We start from the raw sequence: 20,306 nt of genomic DNA, 5'->3' as shown, positions 1-20,306 counted from the left end.
GGACTCACCCATCTCTCGTACTGTCCATGGCGGTCAGTGGGGACAGGTGATGAGGGCTGCCGAGCTCCCGGTCTAGTCTGTGTTGTCGTGGGGGAAGGTCAGTGGCGGAGACAGGGTTTGGGTTAGGGGAGAGGAGCTCCACTGAGGCGCTGTGATGGGGGGTGCTGGAGCCAGTGTACAGGCCTGAAAGACAAACAAAGCTAATTCAGTAAATGTGCCAAATAAACCCGAGGGCCCTGCGTTCCATCTTTCCTTTGAGCAAATTAGAAGCCCTTTCATGGCAACAGGATTTTGTTTTGACAACCTTCATCCAATCAGAGAGCTTTGTAAAATAAAATGTTCTGTGTTTGCGCTGTCTGTAATTTAGGGTACATTGTTTGTGCTGCCACAGGGATCGGCCTTGTTTGTCCTTTAAGCTGATTGTTCTTATTACACAATAATAAACTAAAATGTTGCATATGTTTTAACAGTGACTTTGAACAGTAGGGCATTTGAAAGGGCGGATAAGGTTACTGGATAGCCTCTGTTCTGTGTGTGTGTTTGTGTGTCATGGTTATGATTATGAGAGTACATACAGGCGTACTGTATTTAACTGTGAGCATCCAGTATATGTGATGTGTTTCAGAGTGTGTACATCTACTGTATCCGTATGATTTTTTTTCCAAACATCCTTCCCACTGCTGGTAATGTTCAGAAGAGAATGGAATAACTTTATGACTCTGTTCCATAATGTCCAATATGTCTTTCACTAATCAATCACTGAGTTTTCAATTACATTTGATTAACGTTTTGTTGACGCAGCAGTCTGTAGGAGGCCATTATTTTCTACTGATGCTGGCGCTTGTTGCCAGCTTTTTCTACTGTTTCAAGCTGCAAACTATGATTAAACAATGATCCATTTTTTTGATCCAGAATGCCCTGCAAACTAAGGCTGCAACTAATGATTGTCATTATTGATTCATGTTTTATTTGTTTTTAGTTTTCATTTTTAATGAAATATGCCCATCCCAAAGTTCCCAAAGCCCAAAGCGACGTCTTAAAATTGCTTGTTTTGTCCAACCAACATTTTAAAAGTGAAATGTATTCATTTTATAACAATATAACCTTAAAAAAGTAATAAATCTTAACATCTGAGAAGTTTGAACCAGTGAATTTACCACTTTGGCTCTACTTGGACATTTCACTCTGTGAGTATGTTGCAATATTTCTGATCTGTCAGACCTTACTTTGAAATTTTCCAATGGTTTAGTTCCATTAACATTTAATTATGTTGCTCCAGAGGGAAAGAATAGTACAGTCAAGAACTAGATATTGTAGACAGAAACTGAACTGGATCTCCACTTGTTCCCTCAACACAGTAAATCTACTCTCTCCATCTTCTTCTGCTTTTATCGCCTGATTTCTTTCCCAGCATCCACGAGGAGAACTGCGCGCTGACTGTCTGGTGCCGTTAACCAGCAACTAGAGGGGAAGACAGGAAGAGATGAAAGGAGGAGAAGAGATCGGTGCTCCTGGTTTTGCTGTTTCCAGGAACAGCTGTTCTCAAATGGAAGCATGCCGAGGCCTGATCTGACAGCACTCTGAAATGGTTACAAACTTGATTCATTACCCCCCAAATCATCAGTCACAGACCTTAAATGTTTTCCCCTTTAGCCCCAACATCTGCTACCAGAGCGGCAAAACAGACGACAAATAATGGCTGTGATTGCCTCAATTTCATCACTAGTTCCTTGCAGAGGGAAACAGAGAGGATCTGATGGCACTCTTTAAGAGTTAGTGGAGGATTATGTTCTGAAGATGTTGTGTAAAGGCTTCTGGGTGAGTTCAGAAAGAAAGTTCTGTGTGAGAAGGAGATAGAGAGGTAAATCAGCCACTCAGCATAACAGCAGGAACGTGTAAACCGCTGCACTAAAACTAAGATGAGTCCTTCCTCTGGTTAATCAGGGAACACTCTAATTATGCTCAATAAAACAGAATGGGGCTTCTCATAAGTCTCACTGCAGCCGTGTGAATAAGAGCAGACTTATAACCAGCGAACAGGAAAACAAGTTAAGCTCTGACTGGAAGCATGAGTCATTTTCTGCTCCACAAGTGTTAATGATGGGATGGCTGCCCACTTTGCTCCACCTCTTCCATGCATCCTATTGGCCCCAGAACAAAGTGAAACTCATGTAAATGGAGATCCTGAATGCCAACCTGCGACATCTCTTTGCTGGCCTTGAATAACACTGCATCCTTGAGCACTTTGGCATCAGCTCGTGAGAGAGCTCCTCAGGGCTTTAAACCATTTAAAACAAGAGAGCAAGCAACATCCACTCAGACACAGAGGGAGGCCGAGGGTAAAAAGCCAAGACTCAGAGGCCCGGTTCGACATTCAAAGACAAGTTGAGCGTTCACAGTCGTCAAACGGTGCGCAGAGTTCCAGCAACAATAACAGAACGCAACGGGGAGGCTGGACGGGGTACAGGAAGAAAACAAGGACAGATGTGTCCATAAACTTAGGAAGCTGTGGGGCATCTTTCTTGTCTTTAAGATTGTTATAATCTATTTATCTGTCTCTTGTTCCCAATCCAGAGTGGTGTTGACTTTTGGTGACGGTCGAATTCATCAATTAGAAAAATGGGAGGTTTGAAGGCCACATGTGAAGAGTAAAAGTTTCCGTTTGTAGCTGCTGCTAATGGTTTTTGCAGTCTCTGCATGACAAGATGACAGACTAACATGATATGGTTATGAAATACAAACCAAACAAACAAAAGTGCAAGGTTGTAACACTTAAACTTAAATACCCCAGTACAGTCCAGCCACTAAAATGTTTATATAAAATGTGTATAAGCAATTACAGATAAATTATAGTGGTGTAATTTGTTTATATTTGACCAAAGGCGTCGTAAGTATGATTTTTACTGCCTGAAAGCACAAAATGACCATAATACATCTGCAGGAATGTTGACATGGCTGTTGATTACCACCAATGACTCGGTGATTGCTTTGCCAGGTGTCGTGATTTCTGGCGGTCAGACCTCACTTGCTGGCTTGTTCTTCTGTTTTGGAACAAATACTCCCCGGCCATTGATTTTTGGAGATACAACCAGACTCTTGCACTCACATTTTGAATTGCTCAACCATGGAGGATAATGCTACTACTGGTGTCATATGACAAGTTGTGTTAGAGTCAAAGAGCAAATGATTAAGAATTATTACTTGTTATAATATATTTCAGTTGAATTCATGCAGGAATGAACTTATACTCTCGTATTTTGTGACAATTTGACATGTGGAAGGTGCATCGAGAGAGAGAGAGAGAGAGAGAGAGAGAGGAGAGAGAGAGAGAGTGAGAGACTTGAAACTTTTGGATAACTTAAAGTTATTCTACGTAAGTTTTCCACAGTAAAATGTCTAGAAAGGACTAGACCTATGTTATCGATTTTTTTGAGTTGTGTACTTACATTTTCCCAAATGCTTTCAGCAATTCTCAAACCTAGTGAAATCTGTGATTTCATGGTCCGTTTCATTTGTCAATGACGTCATATCCCCTATATACTCACGTCAGTGTTGTGGTTGCCAGAATTTCAAAATTGAAACATTTTTAAGGCAAGATTTTAGTCATCAGACATCTGGATCTTAAGTTACCAGAGAAAAAAAAACAAATAACTTTAAGGCAGCTCAGTTCCCGGCTGCTCTGAGACATCCTGTGTCTGTTGAACTGCGTCGGTGAACCAGTGATCTCTAATGTGACCCCTAGTGGCAGAAGCTACATACTGTGACAACCATGAGGTTACATTGTCAGGGTGTTGGATGACAGAGCAGCATCTTGTGTGCACCTGTGAAGATGTCTTGGCCCAGTCCAGGAGAACGACCATCTTTGCCGTTGTAGAGGTGCTGCGAGGAGGCGGAGCTCTGAAGGTGCTGCATGGACAAACAGTCACTCAGGACATCCTGCTCCAGGTGAGGGCAGGGCCGAAGCTGTCAATCATAAAGATTAGAATAACATGACATTAACTGAATACAAGAAACTATGTTGAATCAATCAGAGAGAACTCCATCTGCTCTGCAAGATTACACAACCGAAGAAAAAAACAAGGCTTCAGTTTTGTCTATTTGTAGGTTGGACCCTATGTGGGGTGTGTGTTTTCTCTTTTCTCTTTTAATGTGATTGTCGTGTTAATTTGAAACAGTAACTCAGCAAATGAGAATACATTGTCAGTCAGGGGGAACCAGAGGAGAGATCATACGCTCCTTTTTGAGTCATTCGTTGGCCTTGGACATTATGAGTAAGTGATCCCTGTACCAACTCAGAGCCAAAGTGAGATTGCTTCTGTTTCTCTCACTGCCAGCAGTAATGGGGGCAACTGAAGACACATTTCAGCTTCAGAGTCGATCACACGCCACGCAGAAGAAACCTAAACCTAAGGAAACTTGTGTCAGTTGGTGAAATGGGACATCTGCCTTATGGATCAGTGGAACAGCTGACCTCTGTTGTATACATCAGTGGATTTCACTGTAATAAAACATTACAGTTGCTGAGGTACACACCAGGACTGTACTAACAACCACATCTTGTTCTTTCCTCAGGAGATTTACCTTCAAAGATCCTGAGAAGCCAACACAGAGATCAGAACTATAGCTAATATTCTGAAGTGTACAGAAGAGAAGTAATTTTAAACCAGCAGTGTGAAACGAAACACGGCCGGACAGAATTACATTAAGGCAATGACTGGAGACAAGGGGAATCTGCCAGTAAGGTATCTGGCATCTGCTTTAGACCCAGTATTGGATGAGGAGTTATGGAAAAACAACAGCAGTGGACCTGATCTGCTCAGTGCAGTATATTTACTATTCATCTGTGAGTTGAAGGTTAACCCTGGTTTCTTATTGTCGACAAATCCCATGAACCCAAGACCAAAACCAAAAATAAGTCGATCCTAAGTATTGCCTGTGCAGGAAAAGCCTGGTATAGCTCACCCTAGTGAATCCTTACCCACAAACTAATAGAACACATCAGTGATCCACAATGTTGCACTGGGTGACATGTTCCTTCATTATAATCAACAAATATGCAATTATGCTAAGCTATTAAACTGAATTTTGATCAAGTGTTAGGGGAGATATATATTGACCATACTAAAGTGCTATATATTAGCAAGCTAATGTTATCTTCGTCAGCTGGTTCTGTTAGCTTCGTAACGATTATGCCCATTAGTTACTATGTGGAAATATTTTGTCAAAACTAAGTCCTGTGTACAAACCAATTTGTTTAGCTTGAATTGGTTTATTTATTTAAATATTTTATTTATTATTTATGTAATGCTTTATTCACAAACAAACCCTATCCTGTTTTAATTCGGTAACGCGTAAATCTCCACTTACTAAACAATTGTGTTTTGATTCGGCTAAATTTGAACTTAAGAACATCGAGTTCATCTGGCTCTGAATCCGTTATATGTGGGTTCAGTTGATCATAAAGTCAAAATGTGAACTAAATGCAGATGAAGTTTTATTTTCGTCATAATGCTGTGATATCAATTATCTTGATTAATACATAATTTTGAGAAGAGTGTATAATAGCAAGAAGTGATAACTTTATGATGCCAAGAGGCATAAAAATCTGGCGGTGTTGCTCTGAGTCATTTGGACCAGAACAAGTCAAGTGTGTCGTTGAAAGAAAGTGCTCCAGTTACACATGACTAAGGTCAATGCCGTCAACCAAGCTTTTTTCTCCATCATCATTCCAATCCTTTCAATGAGGCTGTCTTTCTCCCTATGCCTGTCTGCCCGTATATCCACTAATCCAGCCTTTGTTATTCCATGAAAATCAATTCCACATTTTGATTTTGTGGTTGGACTGTGGGTGGAAACATTCTTCAGCATTATCACGACAATCTACTTTACCCTCTGATTTTTCCCATAGACTTCATCAACAGCAATGAACCAAGTGGACAGATAACAACTTAATCTGTGCGTGACTTACATCTTTTAAGACCTTCTGCCTTCTTGGCCACTGACATCACAAATAATGGCACTTGTCAACATGCTGGCATCATCCACGTTATGATTTCACAAGTTATGATTCGTTGCTGTGTGTCAGTAAATGTGTATGTGCGTGTCCTCCTGGGAGAGCCTTATGAGTGCCCTGCAAAACATTCATCACGTGTAATTGGGGCTCTGTTTTCCCCACAGCGACACTCCTAACAGTTTCTCTCCGGGCTTTCTCCAAGAGTGGAGTAAGAGCATTTGTTTGACATTTGTCCATAACATCTGGCCACTGGGGTATTCTACACTACAGCTTATTAACAATGCTACAAGTACACATGTGTTTCCCTTTACGATGCTAAGCAAAGGAACACATCATCCAGCCTGCCACTATCCAGCCCCTTCCACAACAATGAGCCCATTCTCTTCGTTATTTACCCGCTTCCAGTCAGGGAAAGAATGGGCTTTTGACCATGAACATGATGAAATGTGGTCAAACCTGATCTATTGTTGGGGAAACGATTCTCAGAGACACCCGTATAGTCCACCCCCGGCTTCCCAACCCCTAAATTAAAGCAACTAGATAGATCTGTGGATAATACAGATCAGACCAGGGCAGATTATATAAAGTGCTCTGTTTGTAAAACCTGCAGCCCTACCGTATTGACTTGAATCAGTTCATACTGGAAGTTTACCAAGAAAAAGATGCACAGTAGTTCTTGAGCAGGGTATACTGTAGCAGCTGTGTTGCCGTCTACGCAGGCACAGCCACCCATACATACTGTATGCACATGAGAATTTTTTTAATGCAAAATTAACAATAACAGATAATATTCCTTAAAAAAAAAAAAAATCTCAATATTGAATTAATTTACTCTAGACTTACATTTTGTTTTATTCACACATGATAGAATTTTGGTTCCTTTTTGGAAACATGCCTTTTTCTTACTACTTGACAACATCAGGTACATATTTTTTTTTATTTTTTTTTATAGCTTTTCCTTCCCACTCTTGTACAAAGTATCTTACCTTTCTACGCACCTGTTGCTCTTTGGCTGAGTGGATCTTGACGTGCTTGCGTAGGGAGCTGGGATCCGTGTAACGCTTGGTACAGCCGGGGATCTGACATGCATATGGTTTCTATGAGAAGAGAGAAAATATTTCACATCAGTTTTAAGAGTGTAACACATTTGAATGAGCTTTATTGTAAGAAAGACAGCAACAGAGGAAAAAAGCAGGGCAGCTATAAAAGAAGACACCACAGGAACTGAAAAATTAAGGAGCAAAATCAATACACAGTGAGTTTGAAATGTGTTGAATTAAAGGCAAAGTTAAAGTCCTACCTTCCAGCTGAGAAACACATAATTTGAAGTAAAAGGAAGAGCAGAAAAAGGATGAAAAGAAAAGACAAACAATCAGTTGTAAAACATTTTAACACCAAATTTATCATCTGGTTGGTCTGTGTTGTGTTTCACTTTTTCTTCTCTCCTCAGCAATGAAAGCTCACTCTCCCGGTACCGACAACATTAATACTGCAAGATTAATAATGATAAATTAAGTCTTTAAGATGCTAAATAATCAGCTGATTAAATATATCAGAATTTCTTTGTGGCATGTTTGTTTGTGCTACACTTTCTGAATTTCTATATTGCATGCCATGAAAATAGACCTGTTATGGGAAATAATGTTTAGTGGTACTCTATACCATCAATCTGTACGTCAGTGTGGGTGCTGACATACAGATTGGTCGTAAAGAGAGAGATGTAGGCACATTAGTGTAACAGAAATGACTATAAAACAACTACACTGTCATGGAGTTTCCTCATCATTTCACATTCCTCTCATTAACCAAGCAAATATAGTATATAGCTCGCTGATTGAGGGATTTTTCCCCTCACAGCAATTTTTCTTTTTTCATCCTCGAATATAAGTTGCCCATTAAAGTGTAAGAGGATACGCGTCTTTATTAGCTCTGCCTCCATACCTCAACCTACTCTGTAAATAATCCATTGTTATTCCAAGGTGCTTACAGTGCCACTCATCTCCGCCATGTTTGTTTTGCCAAGTAACGTACCCAATACGTTGCTGAACCCTTAGTTTGAAAAAAAAAAAAAAAAATCAAGCATGACTTCTGTGTAGAATAAATATCATTAAAGCTTGAGAACGATTTTCCCCCCAAAGTGTTTTTGGCAGGGCAGGCAGCTGGGCAGGCGCAGCGAAGGCCTTAGCAGGGTGTTAATGTGAAGCCATAAGCATCGGGGTTCCAGATTAGCTGTATCATTTGTCCTACTGTGGAAAGAGTTGGTGTTGGGAGAAAATCCCTGACTGACAGAAAAACAAAAGTCTGCATTCAAATTTCTCCTTAGGTAAAAACTCTGAATGATTTACTACTACATTGACCAAAAAGCATCTGTGGCTGGCCAGTACAGGAACAGACGGGGGGCATGCTGGAAATAAATGTATAAAAATACTCCTAAAATGAATTCCTATTTAAATTAAAACTTTATTACTTTCCATCATTGAAAACAATACAAAAGAATTACAAAATAGTTTTTGAGACATTTCATAGTAGGGAAGGAATTTTTTTTTCATCCTTGTTATGAACATTAATTTTTCAGTGATAAATATTCAGATTTGTAGGGTCTTGTTGTGTCAGACAGAGACATGTCATTATGACTCCTACTGCATGTTTGTCTGTCCTCCAGGGATCCCGCCTCTGCCTCTCCCTTTTTTTTCTCCTTTTGCTTAAGTTTATTCTTGTCCAAATCGAGGAGGCAGTGATGTTCTGGTTGTCAGGCCCTCTTGAGACAAATGTGTAATTTTAGGTAGGCCCATAAAAGTTCAACTTTATTGACTTGACTGGTTGTGGCTCTCTGGCAGGAGAGCAAAAAGAATTTGCTGAATTTGGTCTGACATAAACACAGATTTCATCAACTGATTACATTCATAGACTTTTTAAAACACTCTATTCCTATCCAATATAATGTGCTTGATTTCTATCTACAGTTTAAAGCTGGTTAGTTGTTTACGTTTATTGTCTTAAGTATACAGTAGCATAAACAGTGGATAAAAATATCATGAGTAGGTTGTTTAAATTGGAGTAGTGTGATATAAAGCGGAAATTATATTAAAATGCAGAGGAGAAAAGTGAAATGTTTTCTGTAATGGCAGAGGAAACAAATACCTCAACTGTACTTAAGTGTATAATTTGAACAAAACAACTTATTTACTCCGTAGCTAAGTTGGCGTGCGCATGGTGATAAAGTGAGTATTGGTGGGGTTACTGAGACATGACGAGTGGCAGCAAGGTCTGACTCAACCTTTCCTTCCCTCTCCACAGGTCAGAGAAACAGGCGAAGCTCTGTCTGAGCTCACAGCTCCAATCCAAGTCCGTTATGGCCTGAGCTGCGACTCAGCCTAATGGAACTGATCATTTAATGATCTGTGGCATGTCACTGCCAGTGTAGGGAGAGTGAGAATGCCACACTGACTGACAGCAAATTAAAGTCTAACACTGTCAAGACGTGGAAATGGGCACTGAGGCTTGGACGGCAGTGCAGTTTTTCATGTTGGCATAAAAGTGAAGTATGAGCAAAGCTTTATTCAGCGATACACACCCACACATATGCAGAGGGGACAGTCAATGCCAGTTATCCCACGACAATTTTTTCTTTAATTTGCATATAATTTAATCCCTGAATGGATTTTATAGGAAGTAAATGCAGCCTGTATATGAAAAATGTAAACACCTATAGTCTTTAATTTCATGCAGCCACCCTTTCCACTACACTTCGACCACCCAGACTATTTTAACTGCTGGCCCGAGACATGTTAAACATTAATCTACTCTGGTGAAACATTGGGAGGTGAGACAGAGCAGAGACTTAGTTTCTGACCGTGTCCAGGTGAGTGCGCTGATGCTTGGCGCGGTCGCTGGAGTTGCTGAAAGCTTTCTGGCAGCCGGGGTGCTGGCACAGGTACGGCTTCTCTCCTGTGTGGCTCCTCAGGTGGATCTTCAGGTTCTCCAGACGTGAAAACGCTTTGTTACAGCCCTCGAACTGTGGAGGAGGGAACACAGCGCGCACACACACACACACACACACACACACACACACACACACACACACACGTATACAGATGACACAGGAATGCATGTACACACAGATCCCAGGTATGCACAGAACCACACAAGGAAATAAACAAACACCCACATGCATGCGCGCACACACACACAGAAAAAAGAAATCAATCAGTGTAAATCTGGCAAATTCTGGTACAATGTGGGCTCTGTATACGTGTCTGTGTGTGACTCAGAAAGAAGTCCCACTCTTTCCCTCAGTCCCTTAATCACTCGCACAGCTGGAGGAGTTCACTCTACACCACATATTCACTAACTATGGAAAAGTGAGAGATGCTTAAGAACACGGGTGGTATGATCATGAGCATTTTTTCCATGGCTCTTGAATTACGCATTCAATCCAAGGACCTTTGTTTAAAACCACGTCCACTTGAAAGACAGTGGCGTGCTTGACAGTACACCTGCCTCAAGGCTGCTATTTACATTGAAGGGGAAACTGGGAGTGTGCCGTAGAGCAGCGGTTAATGGGCTGTAATGCATAGCATAAGATAAGTGTTCTGCTGTGTATAGTACATTAGACTGACAAGTGACAGTGACTGTAAACAAGCTCGTATCCGACCCAGCTTGGCCCATTTGATCCCAACCACTCAGCCAATGAGCACCACAGATTTGTTAACATGTGAATGATTTATGAGGCTTCTCGTATATCCACTCCTGCTCTTAAGCAGAAAACACGGCTGATTGGTTCATGAGGCTGTCTATGTCAAGACCCCCTGCAGGGGCTGCCGTGTAAAGAGTCACAAAGTGCATGGGTGTACAGTGCTATGGGAGGCTCAATGCTACTTATATCTAACTAATCCCATTTAGGTTTTCGGCAGCACCTTGACATCAGTATACTTGGGAGACGTGACTGTCACAAGGTACAGTAGCGAAAAGAAAACAAGAGATAAAAAGTGGTGGTGGAGATGGAAAGATGAAAAAGCATGTAGCACCACAAAGAGTCAAAGATTGCTGGTGAAGCACGCTAAAATAACTATTAGTCCTTTCTGATCAAAAGGTTCCGGGAACTTTGGAACCAAAGGCACTGAACTCGGGAACTAAAAGTCCCTTTTGCACTTTGAGTTTCCACCACATCTGAATAACTGTAAGGATCAGACGGACGAGATTAATGACAGATGTCAACATCTGAAACACAATTTTCACACCAGGAAACAACAACAACAGAGTAATCCCGTTGATCTTTGTATTTACTGTGGTGTGACTGATATTTGAGTTAGATGTAATGAATGAATGTAAAGGAGACACGCAGAGCTGGAGACGTCTCTAAAGGAGACAATGTGAGTGTTTGATAGTTTAGTTAGTAGTTTAGTTTTTATTGATTTCAGTTTCATCTCTTTTTTTCAAAGCAGGCAGGAAGTCGACACAAAGTCTAATTTTGCTGTTCACATTAATAAACATCAAGAAATGTCCACCCCTGCTTCCAATATCGATACTGGCTATTATTATTAGAAAGTCTATTCCTTCCTTATTTTGTAAATTAAGCTGTACACAAGATGTAGTTGTTTGTAGTGTCTGTGTTTGGCAAATTTGCCCATGAACCATCAGAAAGCACTACCGCCTGGAACAAGGACTTTTTTTGTTCCTGGTCAAAACTTGGATTAACTTTCCCCTGGGAAAGTTCCCGCAGTAAAAACTCCCTAGATTTTAATATTTCAAACTCTTTGTTGATCACATAAAAATTATACACATGGTAACCATTTTATGTTTTTATTTTTCATACATCTTTATTATATATTAGTTAAGGTGCGAGAATTACTGTGGTGAGACTGTTCATACTGTGGCAAAAACATAAAGTAGAGGTTCAAGCACTGAGCAAGGAGGGGAGCAAGGACAGCAATTGGTCTGTTAAAAACAATGGTGCAACTACTCTGACTCTGAAGTTACCCCCTAAAACGCCAGACAGTATCCTCTAGCTTAACAGCTTCACCACTTAAACTAAACCTTACCCAAAACTAATTTCTGTCAAAGAGCTAAACTGACCTTGGTGCAAATAAAACTGTTGCAGAGCCTCTGAGGTCTCTACTGTCCATTGTACCCTGACCTTTAGTGAAGCCTGCTAACAACAGGTCGGGTTACAGCTAAGGAGAGAGTGACACCATTCTTCTAATGGGCCTTCAGCTTCATCTGGGCTCAATGCTCATCCCTGGCCTCCTTCATTCACTCACACAGCACAGGCAGGGCCTTCTATTCACCCAGGCTCCATTTAATATAGGCGAAACCTAAGCCTGTCATGGTAGAGCTGTGTTAGGTGACCAGGCTGATCTGTGTGTGTGTGTGTGCGTGTGTGTGTGGCTCAGTAAGAGAGTCTTAATCTGCTCGCTTATAACCACACAGCACACAAGTCCTCATGAAGTTTGTAGGAGCTCTGAGCCGATGAGTTTGGAAACAAAAGCTTCCTCTCATCATGATCAGATCGATGTTTCTTTTATATTTCAGAGTTTTTGAGGTTGATTTTACTGAAAACAACCCTGGGCAAACATAAATGCACAAAAACATAACATGGGGTTTTATACATGCCTCTGACTGAGAATAAAGCTTGACATTTTCTCATCTCGTTCAAGTAGGACTCAGTATTGATGGTGCCAATACAATACCTGAGTTTCAGTACCATAATAATACATTTTCTGATATCTCACTGTGAAAAATATAAACACGTTTCTCTACAATACCGCTTTTTTCAGAAAAAATATGTGTTTGTCTCAGCACCAAGCAGTAATATAATAACTTCCCCCAAATTAAACTTCAGTCTGAAATGACCAAAGTTATGATTTATAATATCTGATTAAAGAATAAGTAGACATGATCAAGAAAACCTTCAGTACTTGACATTTTCCAATGCTCAAACAGTTCCAAAGCGTTCGATAGCCAGCCGCATGCTCAAGAGTTCAGCATAATTAGTGGCAATCCACTCAGCTATTTTTGGATTAAGGTTACGTGTAGTGTGGTTTAAGTTAAGGCCATTAACTTGTCCCAAAGTGCCCATGACAAATTCATAAAATGTACGCAAGCCAAAATGTCTCACTTCTTCACTAGACAGCAACATAACCTTACATTAAGGAGAATGGGAATGAAATATGAGGAAAAATATCACGTAGGATTCCTCAACGCTAGAAAGACATATAGACTGTCCAGGCTTCAGCATGCAGCCATGGAAAATATCTTTACGATTTCATGTCGCACAATGTTGCACAGAGGGAAACATATTATTCTTGAGTCATGCCAATCAAATGTTTCAGCTGGAAACGAGAGAGGCAGCCAGGGTGGGAAAGTTTAATAAAAATCTCAGTGCAGAGGAACATCCACACTGCCATACCGGTCATGACAGACACAGTCCATGCCGACTGCTGAAATACGGCGCCGAGCATTTGAGTTGGGAAAACAAACACGGCTATTATTGACTTGCCAAAAGTGTGTATTTATGTATAAGGGAATAATCACTCTTTCATTGCTTTCTTTTCTGCAGTACAAATTTGAGACTAAATTATAGTTAGGGGTCCGTGGAGGAAACCGTGTTAATCGTGTAGAGCGTATTATTACTCAGGGAGCGGGACTAGCAGGGAGACAGCTGAGTATGAGGTTTTCCTACCTGATGGGAAAACCAATAGGCAACGCCACCTCTAGGCATGGACATTACCCAGCAACCCTGCATGAAAAATTTTATGCTACAGTAAGATGTTTCAGCGCGGCCAATCTTCTGGTTAAAATGACTTCTTTCAGTGAGTTCAGTGATTGTCAACTTCACTTTGCGTATTTGGGGCACACGGTGCTGTAAAATACACCAGTACTGCTGGGACTGACGGGGGAGAAAGTGTTTTCACAGTGTTGATGTGGGCAGTATGTGGTCCTAGGCAGTTATACATCCTAGGTCGTGGGTCTTATTCTCGCTAGACTGACGAATGTTACAGATATAATGATGATAAGAGCCAATGAAAATAACAAAAACAAGTTAAAAGGACATATTTCAGTACATCCTCTATATGTTCCATAAGGAGTTGCCTAAAATGTAAACTGTTTAGAAAGTAATGAGCACATAGGTCAAAGTGGTATAAACAGAGAGCCGTGGTGGCTGAGGCTTCTGACACAGGATCGATTTTACCTTTGATATTATCTATGAAAACAGTTTAGATGGCGCTAATCACATTAATTGCTTTAAACGTGTTTAGTTTTCCTCTCTGCAAACCTCCGTCTAAGGTAAACCGACAGATCACCACACGAGGGGAGCGGCACTGGCAGCGTGGAGGGATTTGAGCCCCGTTTGACACCATTTCACTCTTGAATGGGGTGGGGGTTCAGTAGCTCGGTAAACATTGGGGATGACAGCGGGGTCTTGACTTGGTTGAAGGGGGCAAGAGTGGGTTGAAAGGGTGGACAGGCAGCTGATCACAACAGACAGATTATGGGCGCAGCATGCAGGCTGGTGGAGGTGCGTGTCCCGCCTGAGGCCTTCATGGGAAATGACTCCTGACTGGCAGGGAGAAGGCCAAACAGTGTTGAAGCTAAAAGGCAGCAGTGTGCAGCTCTCCTCACATGCGGCGGCTCATTAGCAACCTGCAGGAGCTGCAGATGATGCGAACAAACCAGCCGTTATGGAGGGGTGTTGGGGGAAGATATTCTTTTCCTCAAGAATAAGTTCCAGGATTTTCTCTCCTGACAGCAGAGCTTTTTCTAGGGTTGCTACAGATGCGAGGGAACCCTTTGATATCTCCCTCAGCACGAAGATATCTCTCAGGCCTCGGGCAGTAATTGTAGATCAGGCCTCTGATTAATGATGGGGAGATGGGATTCAAGTGTTCGGCTGCTAACTAGCATGAAATTCACTATTACTCATGTTCAGAGCCCCCCCCTCCCTCATAAAAGAAAAAAGTACTCAGAGCCTAACAGCCTCAACAGGCTTTCCGCTGTGATTAGTTTTGCCTAATACATCCAGGTTCCTTTACTGCCAAGCCTGACAGACACGATGAAGGGCAAAAAGAGTTTTGGTGGCAAACGGAAACACTGCCAAATAAAACATGTTATAAAGTGCCAATGCTCAAAAGCAGCCTGTATAACTTTATGAGTATGAAAAAAAAGCGGTCGCTGGAATGAGTTGGTTTATCACAAGGTGTCTTTCTCTGCCCTGACCAACGAGGAAAACCACCAACACTTCAGGATCTGTTCGGAGGGGAGGCTGTGGAGCAGAGTGCCCCGGCTGTGGATGGGAGGAACATGTGCATTTAATCTGCCTGCTTCCAAATGCCCTGTGGCAACCACAGCAAAGAGCAGAAAAACGTAAATGGATGAAATTATATCCATATGATTCAACGAGACAGCTAAGGAGAGACAGGTTTCTCATGCGCTTCGTCAGGATACAAAATTAAACACAGCTTGGCTAAAACATTTGCATTACATAGTTTACACATATCATTTCCACTGCGAAGCGGGACCCTTTTAGCAGCCAGCCTCATCTGTTGCGAATAGGGTTTTAATTTGAATCAAAGATAGCAATGAACTTTTTTTTTTTTTTTTTTTTTGCTTTTTCAGGAGAAAAATGAATTTACAGTAACTTGAGTTGTTTGTGCTTAACACATCTCTTCTCTTCTCCCCTGTGTCCTGGACTTTGCTTAATTTTTGGGAGGCTGTGATTAATGAATAGTGAGATATGAGTACACGCAACAAATTTTTAAAAGCGAGGGAGTGTTGTCCAGATGCGAGTTCAGCCGATAAATTGGTGGGAGGAAGTAGTCATGTAAATGACTAAAGAAATTGTTCTTAACAGCCATTTTGCACTCATGCCTAAATAGTTTGGGGGGCCAGATTAAAAAGTATGTGGATGGCACAACAGGAAGCATTCCTATGATGACTAAATGAGGCTGCTCACATAATGAGCCGGTCCAGCTGTTTTGTTCCTCTCGCAGACTGTTTGCTGGAGATTGAGGAGGAAGTGCCGTGATGGCTCTGAACCCCTGCTCCCGTGGTGGAGGCCTGGCAACAGTGCGAGCCTGGCTGCACAACAACCTGGTGAGGCTTCATGGAAGCACTTAACCTGTTGTGATTCAGAGGCCTTCATTCAAATGTCTACCAGCTCTGCAGCCCTGCATCAGATTAGAGAGCTAAGATGTGATTTCCTCTTAAACCAGGCAGCCCGGGGTTTACCGGTTCACCAGGTTGAGGGAAAAAGGAAAACAGGGTCACATTCTCAAAGAGATGAAGCGGACTGTCAGGGAAAAGGAGATGTCTTGTGTGTTATCATGCAGCATTAGCGGAGAACCAAACCAACCTAATTCTTCTGTTGCCTCCAGCATATTAAATTTTCCTTCTGGGCAAAAGCTCAGGGTGTCAAATCGTTTTCATACAGACATACTTTACACTCAACTGTATGAACAGAGGTTAGCTGTTCAGCTCCCTGAAAGACAGAGTCTGCTTGTAACAAACACTGGATCGTGTTACTGCATCGATTCTTTATAAGTGACAGAGGACAGTGCTTTGCACAGTGATTGCCTCTTTCTCTTCTTCTCAGCTGCCCTAACATCACCCAGAAATATTAACGTATCAGTTTCATCATTGATTAGGAATGACACAGAACTCTACTGTCTAAGTAGAATTCCTATCTCTTCACATGCTGTATATATACGTACACCTTTCCCCTGAAGATTCCTACTGTAGGAAGTCAGCATGGATTAAAGCTAAAGGTTTAGCGAGACTTGGCTGCATCCTGATAGGGGGAAAAAAAACCCCAATGAAAACACATACTACTTGTGTATTCACAACCTAAAACTGTCTTACTGTCACACTTAATAATCTTATTTTATTTTTTTTGAATATGAAATAATTAAATGACAAATTTACTACAGTGTTATGAAGGAGGCAGAACAAGACGCAGATGTATTACCTCACTTACAATTTAACCTTGTGCCACACTTACATGAATCCAACAATACTCAGTTCAGACTTGAGTCGCGTTCGAAGTTCAACGTGAGATTGACGTATAAATTGCCATCTTATTTATGGCAAGAAAAATGGGAACTTTTTATGTTCCAATGCTGACTGACTGAAACATGAAGAAGATTTATGGTACAGTAAGGGTTGGATATGGAATAAATAACCGCTGAATATTTACTGGCTTCGGTCTTCACTTTAGTGAGTAGACATGATCCTGTGACCTCTCACTCAGTGAGAGACTTCTATAAGAGCCATCCCACTTTGTCTTGTGACAGTGTGTTTATTCTCACTAGCAATCCTAACCATTTATAATGGCTAATTAGTGTGCAATACAAACCTTCCAGTGCCACAGCCATTAGTAACCATCAAGGCATTAATTATAAACCCATTCACGAAATCCGAACCCACCACGAAAAAGACAGACTCCGGGTTACACAATGAAAATCCTAAACATGATCTGTGTTCCGAGCCGGCGCCTGGACTGATGTTACTGGCAGTCAATACGGGATCCCGCTCGACGGGCCCATGAGCTACAGCGTCCTCTGACAACCGGGCTTCAATCTGTCCAGCACCTTTCACTCACACCTGCCTCCATTCTCACTCTCGCTTTCTCTGTCCGTCTCTCTCTTCTCTCTTTTACCCCCTTCTGCCAATAAGCTCGTCTCGCTCCAACCCGACAATGGGGTGTTGTATAGCTCAACATGCTCCATGACTCCACTTTATATTGGAGGTATTGTGGCCAATTCAGCAACAGCCAGCAAGGACAATAACTTTATATTTAATTGATCCACTTTATTGCTCTTTTGTTAGACTGTTAGACAAATACTGTACGATCCAATGTGATGATTGGCCTGAGCTGTGAGGTGATATTTTTACTGGATCATCGTCATCATCCATCATTTTCTCTCCCCTCTGTGACTTCTGAGTCGGCCTACAATTTTAACGTTTGTATTTCAGGCATTTATTTGACTTTCTCCTCCACAGCTGCTGTTCTTCTTCATGGAGTCCAAAAGTCTAATAACCTTAAAGCTGCGCTGGGCATCTTTACATGCTGACAACTGTACAATCGCAAGAAAAAAAAGTGTCTCACTCTCTCTTCTTACTTTAACGTGCCTTGTCTGCTTCTGCAGCAACTGCCTTAATCTCCCAGAGTGAAAACTGTCCAAACAAAAAGAAAATGTGCCACACGGCTTGCTCAAAATGCAACATGTCTTGTGATTGCATTCCATTCTGGTCTATTGAGGCCGCTGGTAATGGAGAAATTGGCATCTTTGGTTATTGCCACAGGTCTGGAAAGATGCCTTGGCTCTGGCAACAACTCCTGACATTAACCACTCATGTACTAGAAAGAAAAAAAAACACACACACCACCGAACAGCAGCATCAGTCCAGAAAACCAAAGTGGCCGACACTGCTGGTAGCTGAATTATTGGTGTGACCAGAGAATGTTTCATGCTAACAGACATACCCAACACCACAATTGTATTTTCAGTTAAATGCGAACAGGGACACTCTTGCTGGTTGCATTCCCACTTTGTGATTTCAGCTGACGAAAGAAAGTTTGATATTTAAATCTCGTCTACTGGCTTGAATTCCTGTGTGACAACCTGATATAATGAATACCACGGTTGAAGTCACAGCGTTCCTGCATTGTACAGACTTGTTAGGTAAAGAAATAAAAGCCCTTCTCCCCTTTTGGCAAACCAACCGTTGTCCACACAAGTCAAGAGTTGACACAGCTGTGTAAAGGCTCACGCCTACTGTAGCATACACTGGCGACTCTATAACTCTGACGTGACAACAAATAAACATTACAGAAGCCCAGCGAGTTGCCAAGCCAAATGCCTTGATGCCAGAAGCACTATAGTATTCAGACAGAAAACATGCCAGCAAAATTAAACAATAGGTCAACATGGCATTGTGATCAACACCAGCCCGTGGATTCCAGCAGGGTGAAGGGAAAGAGAGTGCGTTTATGCAACCCTCTGGAGGGGGACCAGACCACAAAGCCTTTTGGGTAAAAAAGCAGCTGCCCAAGAAATGTGGTGCAACTGAGATGCCATGGTGCCCCTTGATTTGTTCACTCCTCGGCTTGCCAAGGTTGTGTTCTTTTTCTGCTCTCTGTGGGTTTCAGGGTCCAGTTTCCAGTTATGTGGATATGGCTGGTTGCAATATATCAGACTGCGCTAGACACTCAGAGTGTCAAGTCCAATCACAGCTCAGCCGTTCTCAGCGAGCACATCACCGTTCATTCACATTTCAATAAATCAATTCACCACATTTCAGTATATAGTTCTCTCTTCATATTCAGTCCACAGCAACATGTCTGTGTCCACTGTCCTATAGGAAAAGACATTTATTTGAGAGTAACACCACTCCCCATTCCAGTGCAATTACGACGGGCTCCACTGGCAAAAATCCTGACGTTCCACTAATCACTGCTACTCTTCGGTAAATGTTTTCATATTTATGGAATATTTCCTTCGTATTTTTTCAACAGACATATGTTTATGTTAACTGCAATATGACTCCCAAGCCTGCTGTTAGCTGACCTCACACAATTTGCCAGTTAGGGTGCAGGCAAATTACAATACAGCATTTTTTCCCAGATACAATATTTATTTCCTTGTGGCCCTTTAAATCATGCATGACTTAATCTAATTGTCTTGGCCTTATTTCTTTGAAAATGAAATTGGCATACTTGTGATACTGATGTTTTGCTGGTTTTGCCCCTGACAAGGATGCATTGCAAGCGAAATGACAGTTGCTACGTGACACAGTTTGACAGATCGCTGTTATTAGAAGCTGAGAGAACAGAGGGAAAAGGAAAAAGGATATTCTTTGACTTAAAGGGCTTCTTACTTCTACTGTAATTCTCCCGAATAACCAAACCATTCTGGTTCTAAACCCTGTATAAACCCTTTTACATCGATGTTAAACTAATTCCAAAGCTGAACAGACTGAATGTGAAACAGATGTTTTTTAGACGTGAACAGAAAGTGAGCAGGCTTCTTTCTGGAGACAGTTAGAGATCATTGGGGTGTAAAACTCTACGGGGGAGAGGTAAATCCCAGCTTAAATATCAGTCCTGTGTAGTGCCAGTTCTGCTGGGTAACATAATCATAAAATACAGTAATAAAAAAGATGAGTGTATCATTGTGTGTATCGTGTCCTTATATGTCCCACCGAGAGGATTTTTGGTCCCGTCTCTCTTTCTCTCTCTAATTTCCGACCTCGCTCTTATTATCAATCATTACAGTAGATGTGGTTTTGGTTAATG

At 41.5% G+C, this 20,306-nt stretch overlaps 1 protein-coding gene across 2 annotated transcripts in view; it reads right to left on the bottom strand.

The window, feature by feature from the left end:
• glis1b (GLIS family zinc finger 1b) overlaps positions 1-20,306 on the bottom strand; it is a 72,564-nt gene that overhangs the window by 11,446 nt on the left and 40,812 nt on the right. For both annotated transcript variants that reach the window (XM_023408073.2, XM_087174443.1), the window contains 4 exons: positions 9,867-10,028; positions 7,000-7,110; positions 3,822-3,963; positions 9-183 (listed from right to left, as the gene is read on the bottom strand). In XM_023408073.2, coding sequence (XP_023263841.1) covers positions 9-183; positions 3,822-3,963; positions 7,000-7,110; positions 9,867-10,028 — 590 coding nt within the window. The remainder of the gene's footprint in view (positions 1-8; positions 184-3,821; positions 3,964-6,999; positions 7,111-9,866; positions 10,029-20,306) is intronic.

Source organism: Seriola lalandi, unplaced genomic scaffold, assembly GCF_002814215.2.
Source record: "Seriola lalandi dorsalis isolate HSWRI2012SDOR001 ecotype SW California unplaced genomic scaffold, Sedor1 jcf7180002054353, whole genome shotgun sequence".
Classification (NCBI taxonomy): domain Eukaryota; kingdom Metazoa; phylum Chordata; class Actinopteri; order Carangiformes; family Carangidae; genus Seriola; species Seriola lalandi.
This window is presented reverse-complemented; position numbering and strand designations above follow the sequence as displayed.